At 43.8% G+C, this 27,069-nt stretch overlaps 1 protein-coding gene across 1 annotated transcript; it reads right to left on the bottom strand.

Moving 5' to 3' along the window:
• Positions 1 to 2,549: 2,549 nt before the first annotated feature.
• slc6a14 (solute carrier family 6 member 14) lies at positions 2,550 to 26,394 on the bottom strand. The gene is made up of 15 exons (XM_064967175.1): positions 26,314 to 26,394; positions 25,716 to 25,890; positions 18,294 to 18,425; positions 15,615 to 15,776; positions 15,241 to 15,379; positions 14,941 to 15,073; positions 13,430 to 13,570; positions 13,214 to 13,349; positions 12,999 to 13,091; positions 12,779 to 12,904; positions 8,792 to 8,910; positions 8,585 to 8,684; positions 5,302 to 5,411; positions 4,997 to 5,164; positions 2,550 to 3,017 (listed from the first exon to the last, which is right to left on the bottom strand). Exons 1-15 carry the CDS (start codon positions 26,374 to 26,376, stop codon positions 2,856 to 2,858), a joined length of 1,959 nt encoding a protein of 652 aa, XP_064823247.1. The 5' UTR covers positions 26,377 to 26,394; the 3' UTR covers positions 2,550 to 2,855.
• Between the last annotated feature and the right edge of the window lie 675 nt (positions 26,395 to 27,069).

Raw genomic sequence — 27,069 nt, 5'->3', positions numbered from 1 at the left:
ATAGGTTGGAGAAGGTATGAGCAGAGGGAAGAGATGATAGGATGGAAGAGGAGAGAGTAGCGGGGGAGAGAGAGCGAAGGTTGGGACGGCGCGATACCATCCGAGTAGGGGCAGTGTGGGAAGTGTTGGATGAGAGCGAGAGGGAAAAGGATACAAGGTAGTGGTCGGAGACTTGGAGGGGAGTTGCAATGAGGTTAGTGGAAGAACAGCATCTAGTAAAGATGAGGTCGAGCGTAACACAAACAGACCCCACAGATCCCCAGGACAGCAACACAATTAGACCAAATAAATATATATATTACTTGACACACAACTGAGCAAACTAGAATTGCATTGCCATTGCACTGCACACTGACCTATCCCATCTGGACAAGAGGAATACCTATGTAAGAACGCTGTTCATTGACTACAGCTCAGCATTCAAAACCATAGTACCCTCCAAACTCATCATTAAGCTCAGGGCCCTATGTCTGAACTCCGCCCTGTGCAACTGGGTCTTGGAAATTCTGACGGGCCACTCAGGTGGTGGAGGTAGGAAACAACACCTCCACTTCGCTCATCCTCAACAAAGGGGCCCCACAAGGGTGCGTGCTCAGCCCCCTCCGGTACTCCTTGTTCACTCATGACTGCATGGCCACGCAAGTCTCCAACTCAATCATCACGTTTGCAAATGACACAACAGTAGTGGACCCGATTACCAACAATGACGAGACAGCCTACAGAAAGGAGGTAAGGGCTCTGGGAGTGTGGTGCCAGGAAAATAACCTCTCACTCAATGTTGATAACAAAGGAGATGATTGTAGACTTCAGGAAACAGCAGATGGAGCACGCCCCTATCCACATCGATGGGACCACAGTGGAGCATGTGGAAAGCTTCAAGTTCCTCGGCGTACACATCAATGACCCTCTGAAATGGTCCACTCACACAGACAGTGTGGTGAAGAAGGCGCAACACATGCAGGCACATACACAAAAGCAGGTACGCACATTCTCATTCAGGCAAGTACACACACATACCTAAACCAGGACTAACTCTAACTCTTGTATTTGTTTACAAGAACAGCAACCTAAAGACCTTGCTGGCAATTGGAGGGAACTTTGGCACTCGGACGCAAGTGGAGAGACATACACACACATATCAAATCAGTCTCTTCCTGCCTGTCTAGGTTCCAGTTGAGCGTAAGTAACATCTTTATTTTTCCAATCTTCGCTCTCTAGTGTTCTCACTACCACATACTGTGTGTTCTAAGGACTATGCCATGAAGTACTGGAAAAGCAACGGTGCCCCTGCAGAGAAGCTCCTGGCTGGATATGCCACACCTTTCAGCAGGCCAGTGGCTCTAACACTGCTGTGGGCGCTCCCACCATTGGCCCCGGCCCTGCCGGACTCTTCACCAGACAGGCTGGCTTCTCGGCCTACTACAAAGTAACTGACACAGGACCAGGATACAGTAGGTGTGAAATGACACCCTATTCCTTACAGTGCCATACTTGTGTACTCTGGTTAAAGGTAGTGTACTATATGGGGAACAGGGTGCCATTTTAGACTCAAACACAGTGTGTGTGATTACATCTGCAGCTTCCTGAAGCAGGCTTCCCTTTGAAGATGATGTAAACTCCCAACCCTAACGTAAGTGTGTCTTTAGATCTGCACCTTCCTGAAGCAGGGAGATCGAGGTCTGGGACTCTACCCAGATGGTGCCCTACAACAAGCAGAACGTGTCGGTCAGATACGATAACATCAAGAGCTTCCAGAACAAGATCTGTGTTTGTATATGTGGGGGAAAATATATGACTAGAGGTTAATGGAGTAGCATACTACTCTGTTACATTCACACCTCTCTCCATCACTATCTCAACCAGATCTGGGTTCAAATAGTAGTTGAAATGATATCAACCCCATCTCATCTCTCCCAGGTCGTTTCATCAGCTTCAATAAATAGTTCCGACCCCTAAGTATGTCATGAAGGAGCTGGGTCTTTTTTATTTTATTTTCTTTATTTAACCAGGCAAGTCAGTTAAGAACAAATTCTTATTTTCAATGACGGCCTGGGAACAGTGGGTTAACTGCCTGTTCAGGGGCAGAACGACAGATTTGTACCTTGTCAGCTCGGGGTTTTGAACTTGCAACCTTCCGGTTACTAGTCCAATGCTCTAACCACTTGGCTACCCTGCTGCCCCGGCTGTGTTGTCGTTAGGACCAGTTGTCATGGCCCATTCTAACATCTGCACCATGTAATGTCTAACCCACTCTAATAAACTCCCAAAATATGAATGCATCCTGCTGTATGTCACTTTACTTCCTTTGTGGTCAACTACATTGCACTTGCACTTGAACTATGCAGAATCACTGATCTACAAATCACCTTGCATCCCACATAACTACTCAGTAAGTGATCAATATTAGCAACTCAACTTTAATAAAATAAAATGTTGAAGTATTCAATGAGAGAAGTCAAGAACAAATTCTTATTTCCAATGATGGCCAACCTTGCTCAAACACCCTCTGTCAGTTTAGTTTCAATAGAATCCATTTAACAAACAGCGAATAGCAGAGAGTAGTCCTTTATTACGGTCAAACGTTACCAGGCTAAGTGGTCATTAACATGACAGTTTAAGTTAAGGCATTGACATTCAACACGTAGAAAACATGTACACACAAAAAAAACATTTAAAATCTGTGATGTTATGAATTAAAATTGTAAAAGCTTACCACACCACAGTGCAAAGTGAAACTAAGCATGAATCATTGTGATCAGATAGTTTTTAAAAAAAATAAGTATACAATGCTTATAAAAATCTTATGAAAAGTGGTGATACCAAATGTTGACACCACACACACACACCCCAGGGGGTTAGAGGCGTGTGAGGTGGTTGGAGATGTGGTAAACATTGTTGTCTGGCAGGTGGAGAGAGTTCTTCCTATAGTACCGTTGTCCATCTGTATAACGCCCGCCACGGTGGACCTCCAGGTATGGACCCCAACCCTCCACAGGAGAACACACAGCACACATACGCTGCAGACAGAGACATAATGCACTGTAATAGAGAGGATGCTTGTAGAGACACAGGCAGAATCATATGACCCACTCTTCAGTGGGTCATATGATTGAGTGTAGTCTAGCCCAGGAGTGGGAAGGTGAATGGAAAGGCTCTGGAGCAACGAACCACCCTTGCTGTCTCTTCCTGGCCGGTTCCCCTCTTGCCAATGGGATTCTCTGCCTCTAACCCTATTACAGGGGCTGAGTCACTGGCTTACTGGGGCTCTTTCATACCGTCCCTGGGAGGGGTGCGTCACTTGAGTGGGTTGAGTCACTGATGTGATCTTCCTGTCTGGGTTGGCGCCCGCCCCCCCCCCCCTGGATTGTGCCGTGGCAGAGATCTTTGTGGGCTATACTCGGCCGTGTCTCAGGATGGTAAGTTGGTGGTTGAAGATGTCCCTCTAGTGGTGTGGGAGCTATGCTTTGGCAAAGTGGATGGGGTTATATCCTTTCTCTTTGGCCCTGTCCGGGGGTATCATCGGATGGGGCCACAGTGTCTCCTGACCCCTCCTGTCCCAGCCTCCAGTATTTATGCTGCAGTAGTTTATGTTTGTTATATCTGGAGGGGCTAGGGTCAGTTTGTTATATCTGGAGTACTTCTCCTGTCCTATTCGGTGTCAGAAGAGGACTGGCCACCCCACATAGCCTGTTTCCTCTCTAGGTTTCTTCCTAGGTTTTGGCCTTTCTAGGGAGTTTTTCCTAGCCACCGTGCTTCTACACCTGCATTGCTTGCTGTTTAGGGTTTTAGGCTGGGTTTCTGTACAGCACTTTGAGATATTAGCTGATGTACGCAGGACTATATAAATACATTTGATTTGATTTGATTAACACTAGAAATGCTAAAGAAGTAACATTGGCTGCATTTGATTCTTTTTTTATTACCCCACCATTTATGTCAAGCTCCCCGCCGACCTTAATTTTCATTTTATAAGTCTATATTACACACTGCAGTTAAAATCTTAATATCGCAAACAGAACTGGAGTTATAACCAGTTTTAGAAGGGAATGTCATTTTTCTTATGGTTTTGCTGTAAGTTATGATGGGGAGAAAGGGTGCGTTGATGAGCGAGGGGAAGCGAATAATGCATAATGAAGAACAGGGTGGGCCATTCTATTGCATTGGCATATTCTAATTATAAACTCAATAATGGTATGTACCTTATATCAGTCCACTGAATCCAAGCAGTCTTATCAGTCTACTCTGGCTACTTGGAGTACACAGTGAGATCGTGTGTAATTTACAATAAGAAGACCAAAACGAATGGATGCACATGCTGCGTTAGTGCCGCTACAAGATCTGAATGAAAATGACTCGGATGGTGGGGAAGAAATGAATCTTGACATGTCTGATGCTGACCCTCAGCCTGAATCTACAACTCATAACATGCCACACACACATGCTACTGTCTATTATCTATCCTGTTGCCTAGTCACTTTACCCCTACATATATGTACATAGCTAACTAAATTACCTCTGCTCATCGACTTGGTACTCGTACTCCCTGTATACAGGGCATTAGGAAAGAATTCAGAACTCTTGACTTTTTACATTATTACGTTACAGCCTTCTAAAATTGAATTTGTTTCAATCCCTCAATCTAAAACAATATACCCTGTAATCACTAAGAAAAAAACAGGTTCGTAGTCATTTTTGCAAATGTATTAAAAATAAACAGAAATGTCACATTTACATAAGTATTCAGACCATTTACACAGTACTTAGTTGAAGCACCTTTGGCAGCAATTACAGCCTAGAGTCTTCTTGGGTATGACACTACAAGCTTGGCACACCTGTATTTGGGGAGTTTGGTTTGATATACTGCATGCATTTTTCACCTGAACTTTCCAGGACCTGGGTTTGATACCTGGCTAAAAAAAAGGATTGACAATTCCAGGAGAAGTTCCAAACACTCTCAGAAGTCCTAAGCATCCACATCTCTGCCAGACACACCTACCTGCCACGGGTTTCCTTGGGCACAGAGTATTTTCCAGATGGCGACGAGGGGTATCCAGATGAGACAGAAAGCGATCATACACCATCCCAGAGCCACACCCCACGCAGGGTACTGCACCGTACCGTAGGATGGCGGACGGAAAGTCAACAACGACCACACCAAGATCACCTACACAACACACACATGCATTAGAGAAGTGTGTATGCGTGCCAGAGAACAGGGGTTAAAGAAATGAGAACCCTGGAACAGAGAGCCAGGTAGGATAGAATCTAAATTATTAAGAGAAAGACTGAGAGATTACTCACAGTGATGACAGCAGGAGTGATGAAAAACCAGCATGCTCTCCACCACAGCCAGAAGAGAGAGCTCCTCGTCCCAATCATCATCTCTATGTCCTTAATGAAACGATTTCCTCCTTCAAACAAACACAGAATGTGCCATACTTTATAACATGTACTATACTGTATATAGCTATAATATAACATGCAATATATACACTGAGTATACAAAACATTGAGAACACCTGCTCTTTCCAATGACCAGGTTAAGCCAGGTGAAAACTATGATCCCTCATTGATGTCACTTGTTAAATCCACTTCAAAATCAGTATAGATGAAGAAGAAGAGACAGGATAAAGGATTTTTAAGTCTTGAGACATGATTGTGTATGTGTGCCATTCAGAGGGTGAATGGGCAAGACAAAATATTGAAGTGCCTTTGAACAGGTTATGGAAGTAGGTGCCAGGTGCACCAGTTTGTGTGAATAACTGCAATGCTGCTGTGGTTTCATCCACCGCCCAAAGGACATCCAGCCAACTTGACAACTGTGGGAGGCATTGGAATCAACATGGGCCAGCAGCCCTGTGGAACGCTTTCGGCACCTTGTTGAGTCCGTGCCCCAATTAATTGAGGCTGTTCTGAGGGGGAAAATGGGGGAGGGGGGCACCCTAATGTTTGGTATACTCAGTGTATGTGCATTGTGATTGGACAAAAGCAATGACAATACAGCCCCTCCATAGCCTCTCTTGAAAAAGCCAAACTTTGACCCAGAAAATATAAAAAACTATTGGCCTATATCGAATCTTCCATTCCTCACAAATTTGTTTGAAAAAGCTGTTGCGCAGCAACTCACTGCCTTCCTGAAGACAAACAATGTATACAAAATGCTTCAGTCTGGTTTTAGACCCCATCATATCACTGAGACTGCACTTGTGAAGGTGGTAAATGACCTTTTAATGTCATCAGACCGAGGCTCTGCATCTGTCCTCGTGCTCCTGTCCTCCACCTTTTGATACCATCGATCACCACATTCTTTTGGAGAGATTGGAAACGCAAATTGGTCTACACGGACAAGTTCTGGCCTGGTTTAGATCTTATCTGTCGGAAAGATATCAGTTTGTCTCTGTGAATGGTTTGTCCTCTGACAAATCAACTGTAAATTTCGGTGTTCCTCAAGGTTCCGTTATAGGATCACTATTGTTTTCACTATATATTTTACCTCTTGGGGATGCCATTCGAAAACATAATGTTAACTTTCACTGCTATGCGGATGACACACAGCTGTACATTTCAATAAAACATGGTGAAGCCCCAAAATTGCCCTCACGAGAAGCCTGTGTTTCAGACATAAGGAAGCAGATGGCTGCAAACCTACTTTTAAACTCGGACAAAACAGAGATGCTTGTTCTAGGTCCCAAGAAACAAAGAGATCTTCTGTTGAATCTGACAATTCATCTTGATGGTTGTACAGTCGTCTCAAATAAAACTGAAGGACCTCAGCGTTACTCTGGACCCTGATCCCTCTTTTGACGAACATATCAAGACTGTTTCAAGGACATATTTTTTTCCCTCTACGTAACATTGCAAAAATCAGAAACTTTCTGTTCAAAAATGATGCTTAAAATGTATCCATGCTTTTATTACTTCTAGGTTAGACGCCTGCAATGCTCTACTTTCCGGCCACCCGGATAAAGCACTAAATAAACTTCAGTTAGTGCTAAATACGGCTGCTAGAATCCTGACTAGAACCAAAAGTGCTAGCCTCCCTACACTGGCTTTCTGTTAAGGAAAGGGCTGATTTCAAGATTTTACTGCTAACCTACAAAGCATTACATGGGCTTGCTCCTACCGATCTCTCTGATTTGGTCCTGCCGTACATACCTACACATACGCTACAGTCACAAGACACAGGCCTTCTAATTGTCCCTAGAATTTCGAAGCAAACAGCTGGAGGCAGGGTTTTCTCCCATAGAGTTCCATTTTTATGGAATGGTCTGACTATCCATGTGAGAGACACAGACTCGGTCTCAACCTTGAAGTCTTTCCTGAAGACACAGCTCTTCAGTGGGTCATATGATAGAGTGTAGTCTGGCCCAGGAGTGTGAAGGTGAACGGAAAGGCTCTGGAGCAACGAACCAAACTTGCTGTCTCTGCCTGACCGGTTCCCCTCTCTACACTAGGATTCTCTGCCTCTAACCCTATTACAGGGGCTGAGTCACTGGCTTACTGGTGCTCCTTCATGCTGTCCCTGGGAGGGGTGCGTCACTTGAGTGGGTTGAGTCACTGACGTGATTTTCCTGTCTGGGTCGGCACCCCCCCTTGGGTTGTGCCGTGGCGGAGATCTTTGTGGGCTATACTCGGCCTTGTCTCAGGATGGTAAGTTGGTGGTTGAAGATATCCCTCTAGTGGTGTGGGGGCTGTGCTTTGGCAAAGTGGGTGGGGTTATAGCCTTCCTGTTTGGCCCTGTCTAGGGGTATCATCGGATGGGGCCACAGTGTCTCCTGACCCCTTCTGTCTCAGCCTCCAGTATTTATGCTGCAGTAGTTTATGTGTCGGGGGCTAGGGTCAGTTTGTTATATCTGGAGTACTTTTCCTGTTTTTTATCTGGTGTCCTGTGTGAATTTAAGTCATCTCTAATTATCTCGGAGGACCTGAGCCCTAGGGCCATGCCTCAGGACTACCTGGCATGATGACTCCTTTCTGTCCCCAGTCCACCTGGCCGTCCCCAGTCCACCTGGCCGTGTTGCTGCTCCAGTTTCAACTGTTCTGCCTGCGGATATGGAATCCTGACCTGTTCACCGGACGTGCTACCTGTCCCAGACCTGCTGTTTTCAACTCTCTGGAGACAGCAGGAGTGGTAGAGATACTCTTAATGATCGGCTATGAAAAGCCAATTGACATTTACTCCTGAGGTGCTGACTTGCTGCACCCTCGACAACTACTGTGATTATTATTATTTGACCATGCTGGTCATTTATGAACATTTGAACATCTTGGCCATGTTCTGTTATAATCTCCACCCGGCACAGCCAGAAGAGGACTGGCCACCCCTCATAGGCTGGTTCCTCTATAGTTTTCTTCCTAGGTTCTGGCCTTTCTAGGGAGTTTTTCCTAGCCACCGTGCTTCTACACCTGCATTGCTTGCCGTTTGGGGTTTTAGGCTGGGTTTCTGCCCAGCACTTTGAGATATCAGCTGATGTACGAAGGGCTATATAAATACATTTGATAACATAAAAAAATCCTCTACATGTACCCATCACACAATATTTTCTGTAGATGTAGCTATAACATGTAATATACTTCCATTTACCGTAGAAGTAGAACACCCCAACAAGCTCCAGCAGAGCAGCGATCAGTAGAACAAAGCCAGCACAGAACTGATCCATCAGAGTCACCCAATATATCCCTGCCTGGAGTGACACACACACACAGTAATAACATGCATTCGCAATAAATTAATGTGAAGGAAATTGTGGTATCTAAGGACCTATTTTAGTTATGGTAACTAAGGACTTACCTGGGTTACGCACGGCAGGCCGAGCAGGAAAAGGATGGCACAGGTCCCCACAGAGATGATAGAGCGTTTTGATTTGAACCTCTCAGGGAAGGCATCCTGTAGGCAGGTGGAGATGACCTCTGAGGGAACACGGCAAGAGTCAGAGGTCACTATCCAGGTCTAGTTAGTAGTGTGTGTGTGCAAACACACACACACGGAAAGTATTCAGACCCCTTCACGATTTCAAGTTACAGCCTAAAATGTATCAAAACTTTTTTCCCATCAATCTACACAATACCCCATAATGACAAAGCACAAACAGTTTATTTTAACACATTTATAAACAAATGTAACCTGAAATATCATATATTCATATGTATTCAGACCCTTTACTCAGTACTTCGTTGAAGCACCGTTGGCAGCGTTTATAGCCTTGAGTCTTCTTGACTATAACGCCACAAGCTTGGCACACCTGTATTTGGGGAGTTTCTCCCATTCTTCTCAAGCTCGGTCAGGTTGGATGGGGAGCGTCACTGCACAGCTATTTTCTGGTCTCTCCAGAGATTGGGTTCAAGTCCAGGGTCTGGCTGGGCCACTCAAGAACATTCAGACTTGTCCCGAAGCCACTCCTGCGTTGTCTTGGCTGTGTGATTAGGGTTGTTCTGTTGGAAAGTGAACCTTCTACCCATTCTGAAGTTCTGAGCAGGTTTTCAGCAAGGATGTCTGCACTTTCCAGCGTTTATCTTTCCCTCGATCCTGACTCGTCTCCCAGTCCTACTGCTGAGAAAATAAATAAAAAATTCACACAGCGTGATGCTGCCAGATTTCCTCCAGACGTGACATTTGGCATTCAGGTCAAAGGGTTCAATTTTGGTTTCATCAGACCAAGGAATCTTGTTTCTCATGGTCTGAAAGTCCTTTAGGTGCCTTTTGGCTAATTACAGGCAAGCTGTTATGCGCCTTTCACTGAGGAGTGGCTTCCGTCTGGCCACTCTACCATAAAAGGCCTGATTGGTGGAGTGCTTTAGAGATGTTGTCGTTCTGGAAGTTTCTCCCATCTCCACGGATGAACTCTGGAGCTCTGTCAGAGTGACCATTGGGTTCTTGGTCACCTCCAAGGCCCTTCTCCCCCGATTGCTCAGAGTTTCCATGCGGCCAGGTCTAGGAAGACTCTTGGTGGTTCCAAACTTCTTCCACTTAAGAATCATGGAGGCCACTTGTTGGGGACCTTCAATGCTGCAAAAAGGTTTTGGTACCCTTCCCCAGATCTGTGCCTCGACACAATCCTGTCTCAGATCTCTACGGACTATTCCTTCAACCCTATGGCTTGGTTTTTGCTCTTACATGCACTGTGTGAAGGATATCGTCCTCTTCGTCTGAGGAGGAGTAAGGATCGGACCAAAGCGCAGCGTGGTACGTGTTCATGATGATTAATAAAAGAAAGGACTGAATCAAAACAATAAACGATGACGTGAATATGCCAAAACTGTACCATGTGACCAAACACTCACACGTAAACAAACACCCACAACCCAACAGTGAAACCCAGGCTACCTAAGTATGATTCTCAATCAGAGACAACTAACGACACCTGCCTCTGATTGAGAACCATACAAGGCCGAACACAAAAACCAACATAGAAAAACAAACAGACTGCCCACCCCAACTCACGCCCTGACCATACTAAAACAAAGAATAAAATAACAGAACTATGGTCTGAACGTGACACACTGTCAACTGTGGGACCTTAACAGGTGGGTGCGCCTTTCCAAATCATGTCCAATCAATTGAATTTACCACAGGTGTACTCCAAATCAAATTGTGGAAACATCAAGGATGATCAATGGAAACAGGATGTGCCTTAGCTCAATTTCAAGTCTTACCTGAATAGAGCAAAGTACAGAGAGAAATCCTTGATGAAAATCTGCTCTTGAGTGATCAGGACCTCACATTGGGGCGAAGTTCCACCTTCCAACAGGACAACAACCTTAAGCACACAGCCAAGACAAAACAGGAGTGGCTTTGGCACAAGTCTCTGAATATTCTTGAGTGGCTCAGCCAGAGCCCGGACTTGAACACAATGGAACATCTCTGGAGAGACCTGAAAATATCTGTGCAGCAATGCTCCCCATCCAAACTGACAGAGCTTGAAAGGAACTGCAGAGGAGAATGGGAGAAACTCCCCAAATACAGGTGTGCCAAGCTTGTAGCGTTATACCCAAAGAATACTTGAGGCTGTATTCACTGCCAAAGGTGCTTCAACAAAGTACTAAGTAAAGAGTAATTACACTACCAGTCAAAAGTTTGGACACTCACTCAAGGGCTTCTTTATTTTTTATTACTTTCTACATTGTAAAATACATCAAACTTAAGCAATATGGAATCATGTAGTAACCAAACAAATAGTGTTAAACAAGTCAAAATATATTTCACACTTGAGATTCTTCAAAGTATCCACCCTTGCATTCTCTCAACCAGCTTCATGAGGTAGTCACCTGGAATACATTTCAATTAACAGGTGTGCCTTGTTAAAAGTGAATTTGTTGAATGTATTTCCTTCTTAATGCATTTGAGCCAAGCAGTTATGTTGTGACAAGGTAGGAGTGGTTTACAGAAGATAGCCCTATTTGGTAAAATACCAAATCCATGTCATGGCAAGAACAGCTCAAATAAGCAAAGAGAAACAGTCTACCAGAACTTTAGCACATGATGGTCAGTCAATCCAGAAAAGTAAGAACTTTGAAAGTTTCTTCAAGTTTAGTCACAAAAACCATCAAGCGCTATGATGAAACTGGCTCTCATGAGGACCGCCCCAGGAAAGGAAGACCCAGAGATACCTCTGCTGCAGAGGATAAGTTCATTAGTAACCAGCCCAAATAAATGCTATTCAGAGGAGACTATGTGAATCAGGCCTTCATGGTTGAATTGCTGCAAGAAACCACTACTAAAAGGACACCAATAAGAAGAGGAGACTTGCTTGGGCCAAGAAATATGAGCGGTGGTGTGATAGTGCTTTGCTTGTGACACTGATTTATTTAGAATTCAAGGCACACTTAACCAGCATGGCTACCACAGCATTCTGCAGCGATACGCCATCCCATCTGGTTTGCGCTTAGTGGTACTATCATTTGTTTTTCAACAGAACAATGACCCAAAAAACCTCCAGGCTGTGTAAGGGCTATTTGACCAAGACGGAGAGTGGTGGAGTGCTGCTTCAGATGACCTGGCCTCCACAATCCCCCGAACTCAACCCAATTGAGATGGTTTGGGATGAGTTTGACCGCAGAGTGAAGGAAAAGCAGCCAACAAGAGCTCAGCAAATGTGGGAACTCCTTCAAGACTGATGGGAAAGCATTCCAGGTGATAACCTCCTGAAGCTGGTTGAGAGAATGTCAAGAGTGTGCAAAGCTGTCATGGTGGCTACTTTGAAATATCTCATATTTTTTTGTTGAACACTTTTTTGGTTACTACACGATTCCATGTGTTATTTCATAGTGTTGATGTCTTCACTATTATTCTACAATGTAGAATAAAGAAAAATCCTGGAAAGAGTAGGTGTCCAAACTATTTGTTGTTTAAATACTTATTTTTCTGTGCATTTTAGTATTTTGTACACCAACGTCAAACAGCTGAAAATACAATATTTTTTGTTATGGAAAATATATTTCACAGCGTTTTAGATGCTACAATGACACTATACTTGCTTGTTTTGTCACAAACTGAAATTAGGTGAACTCTTCGAATTTTAGCAGTCAGGAAGTGGCAGAGCAAATTCTGCATAGTGCATCTTTAAATTCATGGGAGTGTATGAGTATTTTCAAAAACTTTCCAAGTGTATTTCCAAATACATTCCAATATTCAACTACTGTTATTTTCAGAAAATATATATCTAAATACTTACTTCCAAATGTTTTTGAAAGTAATTGAAATACCCCAAATATTTGGCAGTAAGTGAAATACCCTGGCGTGTGTGTCCCATGTGCATGGTTGTGTGTGTGTCTGACTGACCTATGCCAGCGAACTGCGAATCCAGTCCAAGGGTGAGCAGCATGAAGAAGAAGAGGATGGACCAAAGAGGAGAAATTGGCAGCTTGGACAGGGCATCAGGGTACGCAATAAATGCTAGGCCAAAACCTATACGCATGCACACGCGCACACTTTGTTAGTGTTTGTTAAGTGGCTAATGTGTCAGGTAAAGCTAAACACAGTACAGTGGTGTACTACTCACCTGCCTGGGCCACCTCGGATACAGGCTTTCCATAGACATGAGCCATGTGACCTAAGATGGAGAAGATGGCGAAGCCTGCAAACACACTGGTACCTATAGAGTGACATTAAACGGGAAAGGAAAAACGATGTACTGGAACAGAATGAAACCTTGAAAGTTCTTCATTATGATGCCATAAGCATCCATCTGGTGCGTGTGTGGTGTTTGAGTCATACCACAGTTGGTGAGGCAGACGGTCAGTGCGTCCTTGAACACATTGTTGTGGAACTTGTTATATGAAGACAGGGCCGTGACACCACCCCACGCTACTGACAGAGAATAGAAGATCTGTGTGGCTGCATCTCTCCACACCTGCCAGAAAGACCTACTGTTTAGTTACTTCAGTCAAGCATGTGTATTTTGAGTTGACAGGTAAGAGGTTAGGCTCTAACCTCTGCCTCGCCCAGTTTTGTGAGGTTGGACTGGGAGCCAATGTAGAACTCAATCCCGTCTCTGGCGCCCTCTAGTGTAACTCCCCGGATCAGAAGAATCAGCAACACCACATAGGGAAACGTAGCGGTGAAATACACCACCTGGGGACAGACACACACAAAATGATTAGAGAGACACATGCACATCCAAAAGACACACATTAGAAAGACAGGACCAACTCACACACTAGTGGTGAGCAGGTCAGCTCTTTGTTCGCCCGCAATTGCTAATAACCCATCGACAACCACCCAACTATATGTAATAATTTTAAATCGGAGGCCCGCACCCGACCCTAACCCTCTAATATAGAAAATGTTGTAGGTTACCGTTAGGTTTTTGTTTTTTTTAGTACTAAGTTTGCCTGATTTCAGATATGTTTTTGCTTGTAACTTCTAATGTTTTGGTAGGCTATTTGTAAGTCAACTTGTCTATAATTAGATACGTGCAGCATCTCTTCTGTCATTGTTGCCCAAGACTAAATAAACCCTTGCTTACCAGAATCTAGTTGACATCGATAAAGTTCTCAGTCATCTCTCATACTTCCATGGAGCAAATATGTTTCGGGACCGGCAAGAAAATTAAATAACTAAAACTTAAAAGATGTGTAAAATTTCCAAATAATATCAGTTTGACCGGTTGTAAGGAAATAGAAAGCTGTGAAAACAACCCAACGTGTTTCTCATAAGATTTCAGTTCAGCTTGGATACATATTTTGTGGTTGAAATAGTATCATCTTTTATGAAGCTGATAAAGATTGCACTGCGACAAACTGTATCTAACTGCAGATTTGCATTCTCTCAAGAAGCTGAAAGAAAGAAAATCATATTTCTCCACTCCTGTGAGTAAAAATGTTGCCTACATTTGCTGTATCATTTTACTGCAAGAAATGCTTAAATTCTGCGGGTGTTAATATTAAGGCTAAGTGAGAGGTTATAGACCTACAGTCAGTGTCCAGATTTCAGTTTCCATTTAACCCATCAACAGTAGGCTACAAGTCCCTTGACGTGCCATAGGCCTATTTGAAGTCCCCGTCTTGTGACTGAGGCACTGTACAAATTTGACAACCACACATAACATAGCCAGCACTGCTATCATCCTCTTTGACCACTTCAAATATTACTTTTCTGGCCCTCCCTTGTCTTTATTTTCAACTCTCCATTTCGCAGCTTTTCTCTAAACTCAGACATTGTCCTTTTTTTCCCCTCCTTGGGTCGACGTTAACTTGTCCTGCCCGTTCCAAATGCATTTGGCGACTGGCATGTAAGCTACTTGGTGCAAGTACAGTTAGGCCCTACAGCTTATGCACTAATGCCAGCTATCCTAAAATAATGAAAGATATCATTTTCCCTTTATACAGTATTTCATGACCCTAAACCTGCCCACCTCGTGGATATAACTGCGGCGATTGTGGGTTATGGGTCAACCCGCACATCACTATCACACACACAAACAGGAAATGGGTCATACAGACTTTTCCTGAGGACTTGATGCCTTTGAAAAGGGCAGCAGCGATGAGCAGCCATCCCAGTAGCAGACAGAGAGCCAGATGCCAGACCACCGGACCGGTCTCATCCAGACCACTAGACCTTTGTAAGGCCACCAGGCTGGAGATAGACAAAGAGATTGTCTGACTGTAAGGTGGTCAATCTTACAGACGGGATCAGTTTCAACATAGCATTATAGAGACAACCTGGCATTCAACACAACCTGTGTGACCTCTGAAGTATTTTCAACTTAGTGAAATTTAATCAAGTGTGTGTGTGTTACTCACTCCCAATACTGTTCGCTGGGGCTCTGTACTGGGATGCTGATGATGTTTTCCTTTGGGCAAGTCTCATTATCCCACAGCGTCATGTTGGCTACAATTACTGGTTCACTCCAGTTGGCAGCTAGGGTATTGTTGCACACTTCTGTAGAGGTCAGAAGCCATTGTCAGAGTGGTAAAGTTACATGGCACTCTGTTCAGGTTCACCTTGGTCATGTTCATTAAAGCATATCATGGAAAACATTAATGTCAGGTAATGGAAAATATTGGTCAAGGTTATTTTGTTTGGAGCCTAATTAACATGATAGAAGAGTAAAAGCTGCACAACAGGGAAACTTCACTACATCTTTAGATGTGACACTACATTATAAAACAGGTACCTCTTGGTGCGAGGCTACAGTTGCTGTTGGACCAGTAGAGACAGTCACTCCATGGCAGAGGGGACTGGAATGAGGCAAACATGTAGTAGAGACTGTAGGCAATGATGATGTTGTAGTAGATGCCTACTAACGTACTGACCAAAACCATAGCTACACCCACACCTGGAGAAGATAGGGAAAGGGAGAGTGAGGAGAGAGCAGGAATTGAGTTAGATGTAAATCAAGGCGGATTCTTCAATATTTGAATTTCAATTCACTTCCTGAATAGATTGAATCGTCACCATCCCTGATAGCAGTGACTTTATTGACAAGTTCTGTGAAGTTCCATCTTTATCTCATACTGATTCAGCCGAAGGCAAACAGCCAGAACCAGTGCTTCCTGGTATACTGGTCAACCGGTCACGTTGTAGTTCCTGATCTTGAGATTTATCTAATCAAGGAAGTCCCATTGAGGAAAACATTCTATTTTCCAAGGAAGACGTAACAGAGAACACATGATAAGTGAGACATTCTATGGTAAGATGTATCCGCCAAAGCATGTGAAAGAATAACTACAGTGGCAATGTACAAAAATTACACTGACCACAAATACACAATTCAAAAGATTTTACTGAGTTACAGTTCATATAAGAAACTCAGTCACTTTAAATAAATTCATTAGGCCCTAATCTATGGATTTCACATGACAGGGAAAACAAATATGCATCTGTTGGTCACAGATACCTTAAAAAAAGAAAAAAAGAAATAAAAGTAGGTGCGTGGATCAGAAAACCAGTCAGTATCTGGTGTGACCACCATTTGCCTCATGCAGTGCGACACATCTCCTTTGTATAGAGTTCAGGCTGTTGATTGTGGCCTGTGGAATATTGTCCCACTCCTCTTCAATGGCTGTGCGAAGTTCCTGGAAATTGGCGGGTACTGGAACACGCTGTCGTACATGTCGACCCAGAGAATCCCAAACATGATCAAGGGGTAATTTCATTTTCATCTGTGTACATTCAAACTGCCATTAATAAAATGCAATTGTTTTCGTTGCCCGTAGCTTATGCCGGTCACCACACGACACTCATCAAATCAAATTGATTTATAAAGCCCTTCTTACATCAGCTGGTATCTCAAAATGCTGTACAGAAACCCAGCCTAAAACCCCAAACAGCAAGCAATGCAGGTGTAGAAGCACTCATCACCATGTGCCCGGTACAGTTGAAACAGGGAATCATTCGTGAAGAGCACACTTTTCTAGCGTGCAAGTTGCCATCGAAGATGAGCATTTGCCCACTGAAGTTGGGTAAAACGCCAAACAGCAGTCAAGTCAACGAGCAAGCCGATGAGCTTCCATGACACAGTTTAACAGTTTGTGCTGAAATTCTTCACTTGCAAACCCACAGTTTCATCAGCTGTATGGGTGGAAGTGAAAAAGCTGGATGTGGAGGTCCTGTGCTGGCGTGGTTGCAGGTGGTGTGCGGTTATGAGGCCGGTTGGACGTACTGCCAAATTCTCTAAAACATCAAATTCTCTGGCAACAGTTCTGGTGGGCATTCCTGCAGTCAGCATGCCAATTGAACACTCCCTCAAAACATGTGGCATTGTGTTATGTGACAAAACATTTGTGGCTTTTTGTCCCCAGTTCACCTGTGTAATGATATACCACACTTATCAGGTGGATGGATTATCTTGCCAAGGGAGAAATTATCACTAATGAGGATGTAAACAAATTTGTGCTAAACACAATAACTAAATAAGATGTGCTTATGGGCAATTTCTACAATTTATCTTATATTTCAGCTCACAAACAAGTATTACTAAGAAATTGCTTACATGCACATCCTAGAGCAATGTTTCTTAATCCTGGTTCCGGGGATCCAAAAGGGGTGCACATTTGCTCTAGCGCTACACACCGGATTGAAATAAACAACAAACGTGAATCGGGTGCATTACGTAGTGCTAGGGTTAAAAACAAAAACCAGGATTTGGAAACACTACCCGTGACAGTTGTATAACTAACCAATAGCAGTAGAGAAGGACTTGGTCCAATATGCACGATGAATGTGTTCTGTGTTTTGGCTCATTCAGCAGCTAGAGGCCAGTCTGACAGAGTGATACAGTAACCCATTGGGCTTGGTAGGGTTATAGGTTAGCTCAGGGGCTGGGTACATACAGTAAATGGACTAGCAGCCTTATAGGGTTAGCCCTGGGTCTAGACTGATAATTCCTCCAGCTCATACATCGAGTTTAGATTCAGGTCATATGGTTAACCATTAATACACTGCTCAAACAAACTTGATACAATTTTCCTCTAAGGTCAATAAAGCTGATCCCGTGGTGTAATGTGCTGTCTGCTCACACAACATTCAAACAGAGAGAGTAGCAAACACTCCTCAAAAGGTCTGAGTGTTGAAGGGAATGGATGAGTTCCTAGAAGTGGAAAAAAAGTCATACAGCTGGTCCCAATCCACTCCTTAACCATTCCCTTTGGCCCTTACCCTTCAATGTCTGCAGATCTGAAGATTCTGGCTAGGTATAAGCAGTGTAGTGGTGAAGGTTCCAAAAACATAGCTTATACCTTACATACTGTATCTGCAAACATCAACGGGTTGAGACCAAGAGTAATGGGTAGACATTGAATTGGGACTGGTTTGGGCTTAGGTGGTAAATTAGGGGTACAAGGCTTAGTCTTACCCTGAAATATGGGCAGAGCCCGCCACACATTGATAGGGCCTTGGCTGCAGAACTGACCAAAGGAACTCTCCAGGAAGAACAGAGGTATACCAGCAACAGCCAGCATGATGACATACGGGATGAGGAAAGCACCTAGAGACAGAGAGGACAGAAAACTTGACACTAATAACAAATGCAGATATATGAGGTAGCCAGTGGATAACAAAGGGTGCAGTGGTTAGAGCGTTGGACTAGTGAAGGTGCAAGTTCAAATCCCGAGCTGACAAGGTACAAAGTTCTGCCCCTGAACAGGCAGTTAACCCACTGTTCCCAGGGTCATTGAAAATAAGAATGTGTTCTTAACTGACTTGCCTGGTTAAATAAAGGTTAAAAAAATAAAAAATATGGGCTTAACTACAGTAATCTGAAATGAATCTTTAAGAATGTTCTGCCATGGTCTAGTTTATGAGTTATTATAGGGTTATTATAGGATTCCCAAATAGGCGGCCTGCGGGACAGAGTTGGCCAGTAGGTGATTTTATTAGGCCCCCCAAGTTCTGACACTCATAATTATTTTGGGACATAAAATCACCAGGAAATAAGCTTCAAGTGATTTTAATTTAGGAAATTTGTTGCCATGTAAACCCACGCATAAATAGAGGCATGTGAGCTTATCAAGGTTTTAAATGATTCCGTTTTTTGTCAAATATGTGATCGGTTAGTTTTTTTGCGGTCAATTTGCAATGTTGAAATTTAAACTCAGCAAAAGAAACGCCCATTTTCAGGACCCAGTCTATCAAAAATAATTAGTAAAAATCCAAATAACTTCACATATCTTCATTGTAAGTGGTTTAAAACACCGTTTCCAATGCTTGTTCAATGAATTAATGAACATGCGCCTGTGGAACAGTCGTGAAAACACTAACAGCTTACAGACGGTAGTCAATTAAGGTCAGTTATGAAAACTTAGGACCCCAAGAGGCCTTTCTATTGACTCTGAAAAATACCAAAAGAATGATGCCCAGGGTCCCTGCTCATCTCCGTGAATGTGCCTTAGGCATGCTGCAAGGAGGCATGAGGACTGCAAATGTGGTCAGGGCAATAAATTGCAATGTCCATACTGTGAGACGCCCAAGACAGCGCTACGGGGAGACAGGACGGAGAGCTGATCGTCCTCGCATTGGCAGACGTGTAACAACACCTGCACAGGATCGGTACATCCGAACATCACACCTGCAGGACAGGTACAGCATGGCAACAACAACAGTCCGAGTTACACCAGGAACGCACTCTCTCTCCATCAGTGTTCAGACTGTCCGTAATAGGCTGAGAGAGGCTGAACTGAGGTCCTGTAGGCCTGTTGTAAGGCAGGTCCTCACCAGACATCACCGGCAACAACGTCGCCATTGGGCACAAACCCACTGTCGCTGGACCAGACAGGACTGGCAAAAGTGCTCGTCACTGACGAGTCGCGGTTTTGTCTCACCAGGGGTAATGGTCGGATTAACGTTTATCGTCAAAGGAATGAGCGTTACACCAAGGCCTGTACTCTGTAGCGGGATCAATTTGGAGGTGGAGGGTCCGTCATGGTCTGGGGCGGTGTGTCGCATCATCGGACTGAGCTTGTCGTCATTGCAGGCAATCTCAATGCTGTGCATTACAGGGAAGACATCCTCCCCCCTCATGTGGTACCCTCCTGCAGGTTCATCCTGACATGACCCTCCAGCATGACAATGGAAACAGCCATACTGCTTGTTCTGTGCGTGATTTCATGCAAGACAGGAATGTCACTGTTCTGCCATGGCCAGCAAAGACCCTGGATCTCAATCCCATTGAGCACGTTTGGGACCTGTTGGATTGAAGGGTGAGGGCTAGGGCCATTCCCCCCAGAAATGTCCGGGAACTTGCAGGTGCCTTGGTGGAAGAGTGGGGTACCATCTCACAGCAAGAACTGGCAAACCTGGTGCAGTCTATGAGGAGGAGATGCACTGCAGTACCTAATGGAGCTGGTGGCCACACTAGATACTGACTGTTACTTTTGCCCTCCCTTTGATCAGGGTCACATTATTCCATTTATGTTAGTCACATGTCTCTGGAACTTGTTCAGTTTGTCTCAGTTGTTGAATCTTATGTTTATACAAATATTTACACATGTTGCTGAAAATAAACGCAGTTGACAATGAGAGGACGTTTTTTTTTTACTGAGGTTATAACTATGTTCCGGCCCCCGACCATCTGCTCAAGGAAAGAAAAAAATAATTGGCACACGGCTGAATGCAACTGGGGACCCGTTATAGGGTATTGAGTTACTATTGAACAGGTGTGTCATTAGTGCACACTAAGCAAGCTTAGGTCACTGTGTATGTGTGTGTCAGTGGAGGCTCCTTGTCAGATGAAGGGGAGGACCATCCTACTCAGTGAATTTCAGAAAAACCTAATGTCAACATAAGATAAAACTATACTAAATATATTAATTTTACCAAAATTATTAAAACACTGTTTTGCAATGAGGGTCTACAGTAGCCTCAACAGCACCTTCTAGGGTAGAATAATAATAGTGTAGGTGGAGGAAAAATATCTTTTCCATCCTCCTCTTGGTACATTGACTCCAATACAAAACCTAGGAGGCTCAAGGTTCTCACCCACTTCCATAGACGTACACAGTAATTATGACGACTTCTGGAGGACGTCCTCCAACCTCAGAGCTCTTGCAGCATGAATTGACATGTCCATCCAATCAAATGATCAGATAATTCATCTGGTACTGAAAGCAGAAGCTACAGCTAGCTAGCACAGCCGTGCATCAAGTGTGGTGTGTTGATGACTCAGAAAGACAATAGTTGAACAGTTTTAAACAAATTATTTTCTTAAATTAAGGATAAGCAGTTCATTACCTTTCACTCACTTAGCTAGCTAAGGCAGCTAATATAGCCTACTCAACAACCTGACTCAAACAGCGAGGAATGCCATTTATGTTAGCTAGCTGGCTAAGGCAATCCAACACTGCAACTCTTCCAAGTCAAGGTAAGCTTTCGGTTTTAGTAATGTACAGACGCCGGTGCATGCCAGTCTAACTGCTAGCCCTACACATAGATTGGATAGTGGGTTTACTAATGCGTTAGTTCTAGTAGGTCTAGCTATATTGACTATGACAATAGCAAATATGGTACGTTTACATGCACACTAATAATTTCATATTAAACTGATTATGGCACTAGGCAGATTATGCAATAAAAAAAATTAAAAAGGCATTCCAGCAATGTATTTGATCTGTGCGTGTGTGTGTGCTGGCACCTGCCAAGCGAGCCTCCCTCTTTAGGGCTAGTGAAATGTGTTGGGCACAACAATGTACAATACTGTTCAAAAGTTTGGGGTCACTTAGAAATGTCCTTGTTTTTGAAAGAAAAGCACATTTCTTCTGTCCATTAAAATAACATCAAAATGATCATAAATAAAGTGTAGACATTGTTAATGTTGTAAATGACTATTGTAGCAAGAAACGGCAGATTTTTATGGAATATCTACATAGGCGTATATAGGCCCATTATGAGCAACCATCGCTCCTATGTTCCAATGGCACATTGTGTTAACTTATCCAAGTTTATCATTTTAAAAAGGCTAATTAGTCATTAGAAAATACTTTTGCAATTATGTTAGCCCAGCTGAACTTCTTTAGTGCTGACTAAAAAAGCAATTAAACTGGCCTTCTTTACACTCGTGGAGAATCTGGAGCATCAGCATTTGTGGGTTCAATTACAGGCTCAAAATGGCCAGAAACAAATAACTTTCTTCTGAAACTCAGTCCGTTCTTGTTCTGAGAAATGAAGGCTATTCCATGCAAGAAATATCCAAGAAACTGAAGATCTGGTATAACGCTGTGTACTACGCCCTTCACAGAACAGCGCAAACTGGCTATAACCAGAATAGAAAGAGTGGGAGGCCCTGGTGCACAACTGAGCAAGAGGACAAGTACATTAGTGTCTAGTTTGAGAAACAGATGCCTCACAAGTCTTCAACTGGCATTTTCATTAAATAGTACCCGCAAATCAAATCAAATGTTATTTGTCACATACACATGGTTAGCAGATGTTAATGCAAGTGTAGCGAAATGCTTCTGCATCTAGTTCCGACCATGCAGTAATATCTAACAAGTAATCTAACAATTTCACAACAACTACCTTATACACACACAAGTGTAAAGGAATGAATGAGAATATGTACATATAAATACATGGGTGAGCGATGGCCGAACGGCATAGGCAAGATGCAGTAGATGGTATAGAATACAGTATATACATATGAGATGAGTAATGTAAGCATTATATAAAGTGGCATTGTTTAAAGTGACTAGTGAGACATTTATTACATCCAATTTTTATTATTAAAGTGGCTAGAGATTTGAGTCAATATGTTGGCAGCAGCCACTCAATGTTAGTGATGGCTGTTTAACAGTCTGATGGCCTTGAGATATAAGCTGTTTTTCAGTCTCTCGGTCCCAGCTTTGATGAACCTGTACTGACCTCGCCTTCTGGATGATAGCGGGGGGAACAGGCAGTGGCTCGGGTGGTTGTTGTCCTTGATGATCTTTTCGGCCTTCCTGTGACATCGGGTGGTGTAGGTGTCCCGGAGGGCAGGTTGATTGTGCCCGGTGATGCATTGTGCAGACCTCACTACCCTCTGGAGAGCCTTGCGGTTGTGGGCGGAGCAGTTGCCGTACCAACTTTTTGCCTCTGTAAAAGTTTGTGTTTTTAGTGACAAGCCAAATTTCTTCAGCCTCCTGAGGTTGAAGAGGCGCTGTTGCGCATTCATCACCACGCTGTCTGTGTGGGTGGACCATTTTAGTTTGTCCGTGATGTGTACTCAGAGGAACTTAAAAACTTTCCACCTTCTCCACTACTGTCCAATCGATGTGGATAGAAGGGTGCTCCCTCCGCTGTTTCCTGAAGTCCACAATCATCTCCTTAGTTTTGTTGATGTTGAGTGTGAGGTTATTGTCCTGACACGACACTCCGAGGGCCCTCACCTCCCTGTAGGCCGTCTCGTCGTTGTTGGTAATCAAGCCTACCACTGTAGTGTCGTCTGCAAACTTGATGATTGATTTGGAGGCGTGCAAGGCCACGCAGTCATGGGTGAACAGGGAGTACAGGAGAGGGCTGAGAACACACCCTTGTGGAGTCCCAGTGTTGTGGATCAGCGGGGTGGAGATGTTGTTACCTACCATCACCACCTGGAGGTGGCCCGTCAGAATTTCCAGGACCCAGTTGCACAGGGCGGGGTCGAGACCCAGGGTCTCAAGCTTAATGACGAGTTTGGAGGGTACTATGGTGTTAAATGCTGCGCTGTAGTCGATGAACAGCATTCTTACATAGGTATTCCTCTTGTCCAGATTGGTTAGGACTGTGTGCAGTGTGATTGCATCGTCTGTGGACTTATTGGGGCGGTAAGCAATTTGGAGTGGGTCTAGGGTGTCAGGTAGGGTGGAGGTGATGGTCCTTGACTAGTCTCTCAAAGCACTTCATGATGACGGAAGTGAGTGCTACGGGGCGATAGTCATTTTGCTCAGTTACCTTAGCTTTCTTGGGAACAGGAACAATGGTGGCCCTCTTGAAGCATGTGGGAACAGCAGACTAGGATAGGGATTGATTGAATATGTCCGTAAACACACCAGCCAGCTGGTCTGCGCATGCTCTGAGGACGCGGCTGGGGATGCCATCTGGGACGGCAGCCTTGCGAGGATTAACAAGTTTAAATGTTTTACTCACGTTGGCTGCGGTGAAGGAGAGCCCGCAGGTTTTGGTAGCGGGCCATGTCGGTGGCACTGTATTGTCCTCAAAGCGAGCAAAGATTTTGTTTAGTTTGCCTGGGAGCAAGACATCGGGGTCCGCGAAGGGGCTGGTTTTCTTTTTGTAGTCTACTTTGTCTCCATGCGGACGCTTAGCTTGTTTGATTGCCTTGGAGGGAATAGCTAAACTGTTAGTATTCGGTCATGTTTCCGGCCGCCTTGCCCTGATTAAAAGCAGTGGTTCACGCTTTCAGTATTGCTTGAATTCTGCCATCAATCCACGGTTTCTGGTTGGGGAAGGTTTTAATTGTCGCCGTGGGTACAATATCACCGATGCACTTGCTAATAAACTCGCTCACCAAAACTGCATATACATCAATGTTGTTCGACGCTATCCGGAACATATCCCAGTCCACGTGATCAAAGCAATCTTGAAGCATGGAATCAGATTGGTGGGACCAGCGTTGAACAGACCTGAGCACGGGTGTTTCCTGTTTAAGTTTCTGTCTATAGGCTGGGAGCAACAAAATGGAGTCGTGGTCAGATTTGCCGAAAGGAGGGCCTTGTATGCATCACGGAAGTTAGAGTAACAATGATCCAGAATTAGTCCAGCCCGGGTCGCGCATTCGATATGCTGATAAAAATTTAGGGAGCCTTGTTTTGATCCATTGTCCTGGGTGGTGGACCAAACAGAGGATCCGCTTCAGGAAAGTCGTGTTCCTGTCTCAACGTCAACAGTGAAGAGGCGACTCCAGTATGCTGGCCTTCTAGGTAGAGTTGCAAAAGAAAAAGCCATATCTCAGACTGGCCAATAAAAAGAAAAGATTAAGATGGGCAAAAGAACATAGACACTGGACAGAGGGAGCTCTGCCTCGAAGGTCAGCATCCCGGAGTCGCCTCTTCACTGTTCTGGTTAGAGCCAGTTTGCTTTGTTCTGTGAAGGGAATAGTTCACAGCACTGTACCAGATCTTACGTTTCTTGGCAATTTCTCACGTGGAATAGCCTTCATATCTCAGAACAAGAATAGACTTGAGTTTCAGAAGAAAGTTCTTTGTTTCTAGCCATTTTGAGCCTGTAATCGAACCCACAAGTGCTGATGCTCCAGCTACGCAAGCAGTCCAAAGAAGGCCAGTTTTATTCCTTCTTTAAATCAGAACAGGTTTTCAGCTGTGCTAACATAATTGCAAAAGAGTTTCCTAATGATCAATTAGCCTTTTAAAATGCTAAAATTTGATTAGCTAACACATTGAGCCATTGAAACACAGGAGTGATGACTATCCACAATAGTCGCATTATTGTATGCATGTAACCGCACTCGATGTAGGCTGTGCAGTGGTTAGCAGTTAGGGTATGAAGGTTTGACTTAGATACGTTTTTTTCACCTGGTCACAGACAGTTGTTGTGTTGTGCACTTAACACCAAGCAAAGGGAAAAGGTGAGAGGAGAGAGAGCTGAGATCCGTGAAGGAATTATTCAACAAGCAAAGTGATGATGCTGTATGTGCCTGCTATGAAGGTGAATTCATTTCACCCATACTGTTGCAAAACATTTCTTAAACATTTCTGCAATAGAAATTAGGCCATGCTCAAAAATCATCATCCCTAATCTTAAACTGCACCGAGAGCCACTGGTGTGTGTGTGCCGGTGTGTCCCCACTTACCTCCTCCATTCTTATAGGCCAGGTAGGGGAACCTCCATACATTCCCCAGACCCACAGCATAGCCAATCATAGACAACATGTACTCCCTCTTATTGGTCCAGTTCCCCCGGTCAATATTCTCATCATTGCTGCTCACACAGGAGTCCTGCTGCTCCTTCTCATGGTCATCCTTAACCTGTATCACAGACAGATAACGCAAGCACGCACATAGTAAGTGAGAGCATATTTCATAAAGCTTAGAAGGCAATGTCAAGCCATTGTTACATACGTGCAACCCACTGGAATTCGTTTTTATTCGTTTACAGTGAATAGCATCCCAACCGTGACAGAGAAGTAGGCTATGCAGTTAAATTCTCCATTCCAGATGAATTAGAATTCTACCTGTTTGTTATTTGGACCGCGCAAATAACAGCATATTTACCCATTAATCGCTTCATACATTTTAAGCGTTTATCTTTATAAGTAGGCTAATCTCCCCAATTAAATAAATAAAAAGACAGTCGTCAGAATGAAGTTGCTTTGGTCAAAATATCGTTCCTCCCGCCAACAACCATGACTTAATTAACTGTTACACCAAGACAGTTGCATATCATCCTACCGTGTCAGTGGCCGCGGGGTTTTTAAATATTACGTCTGTGAAACTGCTCCAATATTTCCTCATTTTGCTGCTGTTTGTCACATTAAGAAGTGATGTGATGAGAAGCGTTTGTTTGGGACAGACAGGTACACAGTTATTTAAACTCCCTTGAGCCTGAGTGACACGCTCGTCTCTCTAGCCAATCGCCGCTCTGATCCCGGAATCATCTGCATTACCCGCGTACCAAATTATAGCCTTGAGTGAAACGTTTGAAACCGCGTGCGCCCGCATGCGTGTGTGTGCATGTGCGCGTGCGTGTTTCCAACCAGAGTGCTATGACATACTGTACCTATAGTACTTTCTTGTAAATAGACCTAAATCGTTCATTATTTTGTCCTCTTTCAGATATGATTAACTATTTCCAATGGTGTTCCAAAAAGTACCCAATTGTCATACTTGAATAAAAATAAAGATATCTTAATATAAAATGACTAATGTAAAAGCAAAAGTCACGCAGTAAAATACAACTTGAGTAAATGTCTAAAAGTATTTGGTTTTAAATATACTTAAGTATCAAAAGTAAATGTAATTGCTAAAATATTAATTATTCCACATTCCTTATATTAAAGCCAGAAGGCACAATATTCTTTTTAAAATGTATTTACAGATAGCCAGCGGCACACTCCAAAACCCAGACATCATTTACAAACGAAGCATTTGTGTTCAGTGATTCTGCCAGATCAGAGGCAGTAGGGGTGACCAGGAAGGCTCTCTTGA

Source organism: Oncorhynchus masou, chromosome 6 (assembly GCF_036934945.1).
Source record: "Oncorhynchus masou masou isolate Uvic2021 chromosome 6, UVic_Omas_1.1, whole genome shotgun sequence".
In the NCBI taxonomy this organism is placed as follows: Eukaryota; Metazoa; Chordata; class Actinopteri; order Salmoniformes; family Salmonidae; genus Oncorhynchus; species Oncorhynchus masou.
The sequence above is the reverse complement of the archived record's forward strand: the minus strand, read 5'-3'. Positions and strand labels throughout refer to the sequence as shown.

What these genes read in the sequence shown, in the direction of transcription:
- slc6a14 (XM_064967175.1), bottom strand. Translation starts at nt 26,376, where the DNA reads ATGAGGAAATATTGGAGCAGTTTCACAGACGTAATATTTAAAAACCCC. An exon ending in GGCCTATAAGAATGGAGGAG is followed by an intron (nt 18,426 to 25,715) that starts GTAAGTGGGGAC and finishes CTCTGTCTCTAG; the next exon opens with GTGCTTTCCTCATCCCGTAT. An exon ending in TTCGCAGTTCGCTGGCATAG is followed by an intron (nt 8,911 to 12,778) that starts GTCAGTCAGACA and finishes GTGTTCCCTCAG; the next exon opens with AGGTCATCTCCACCTGCCTA.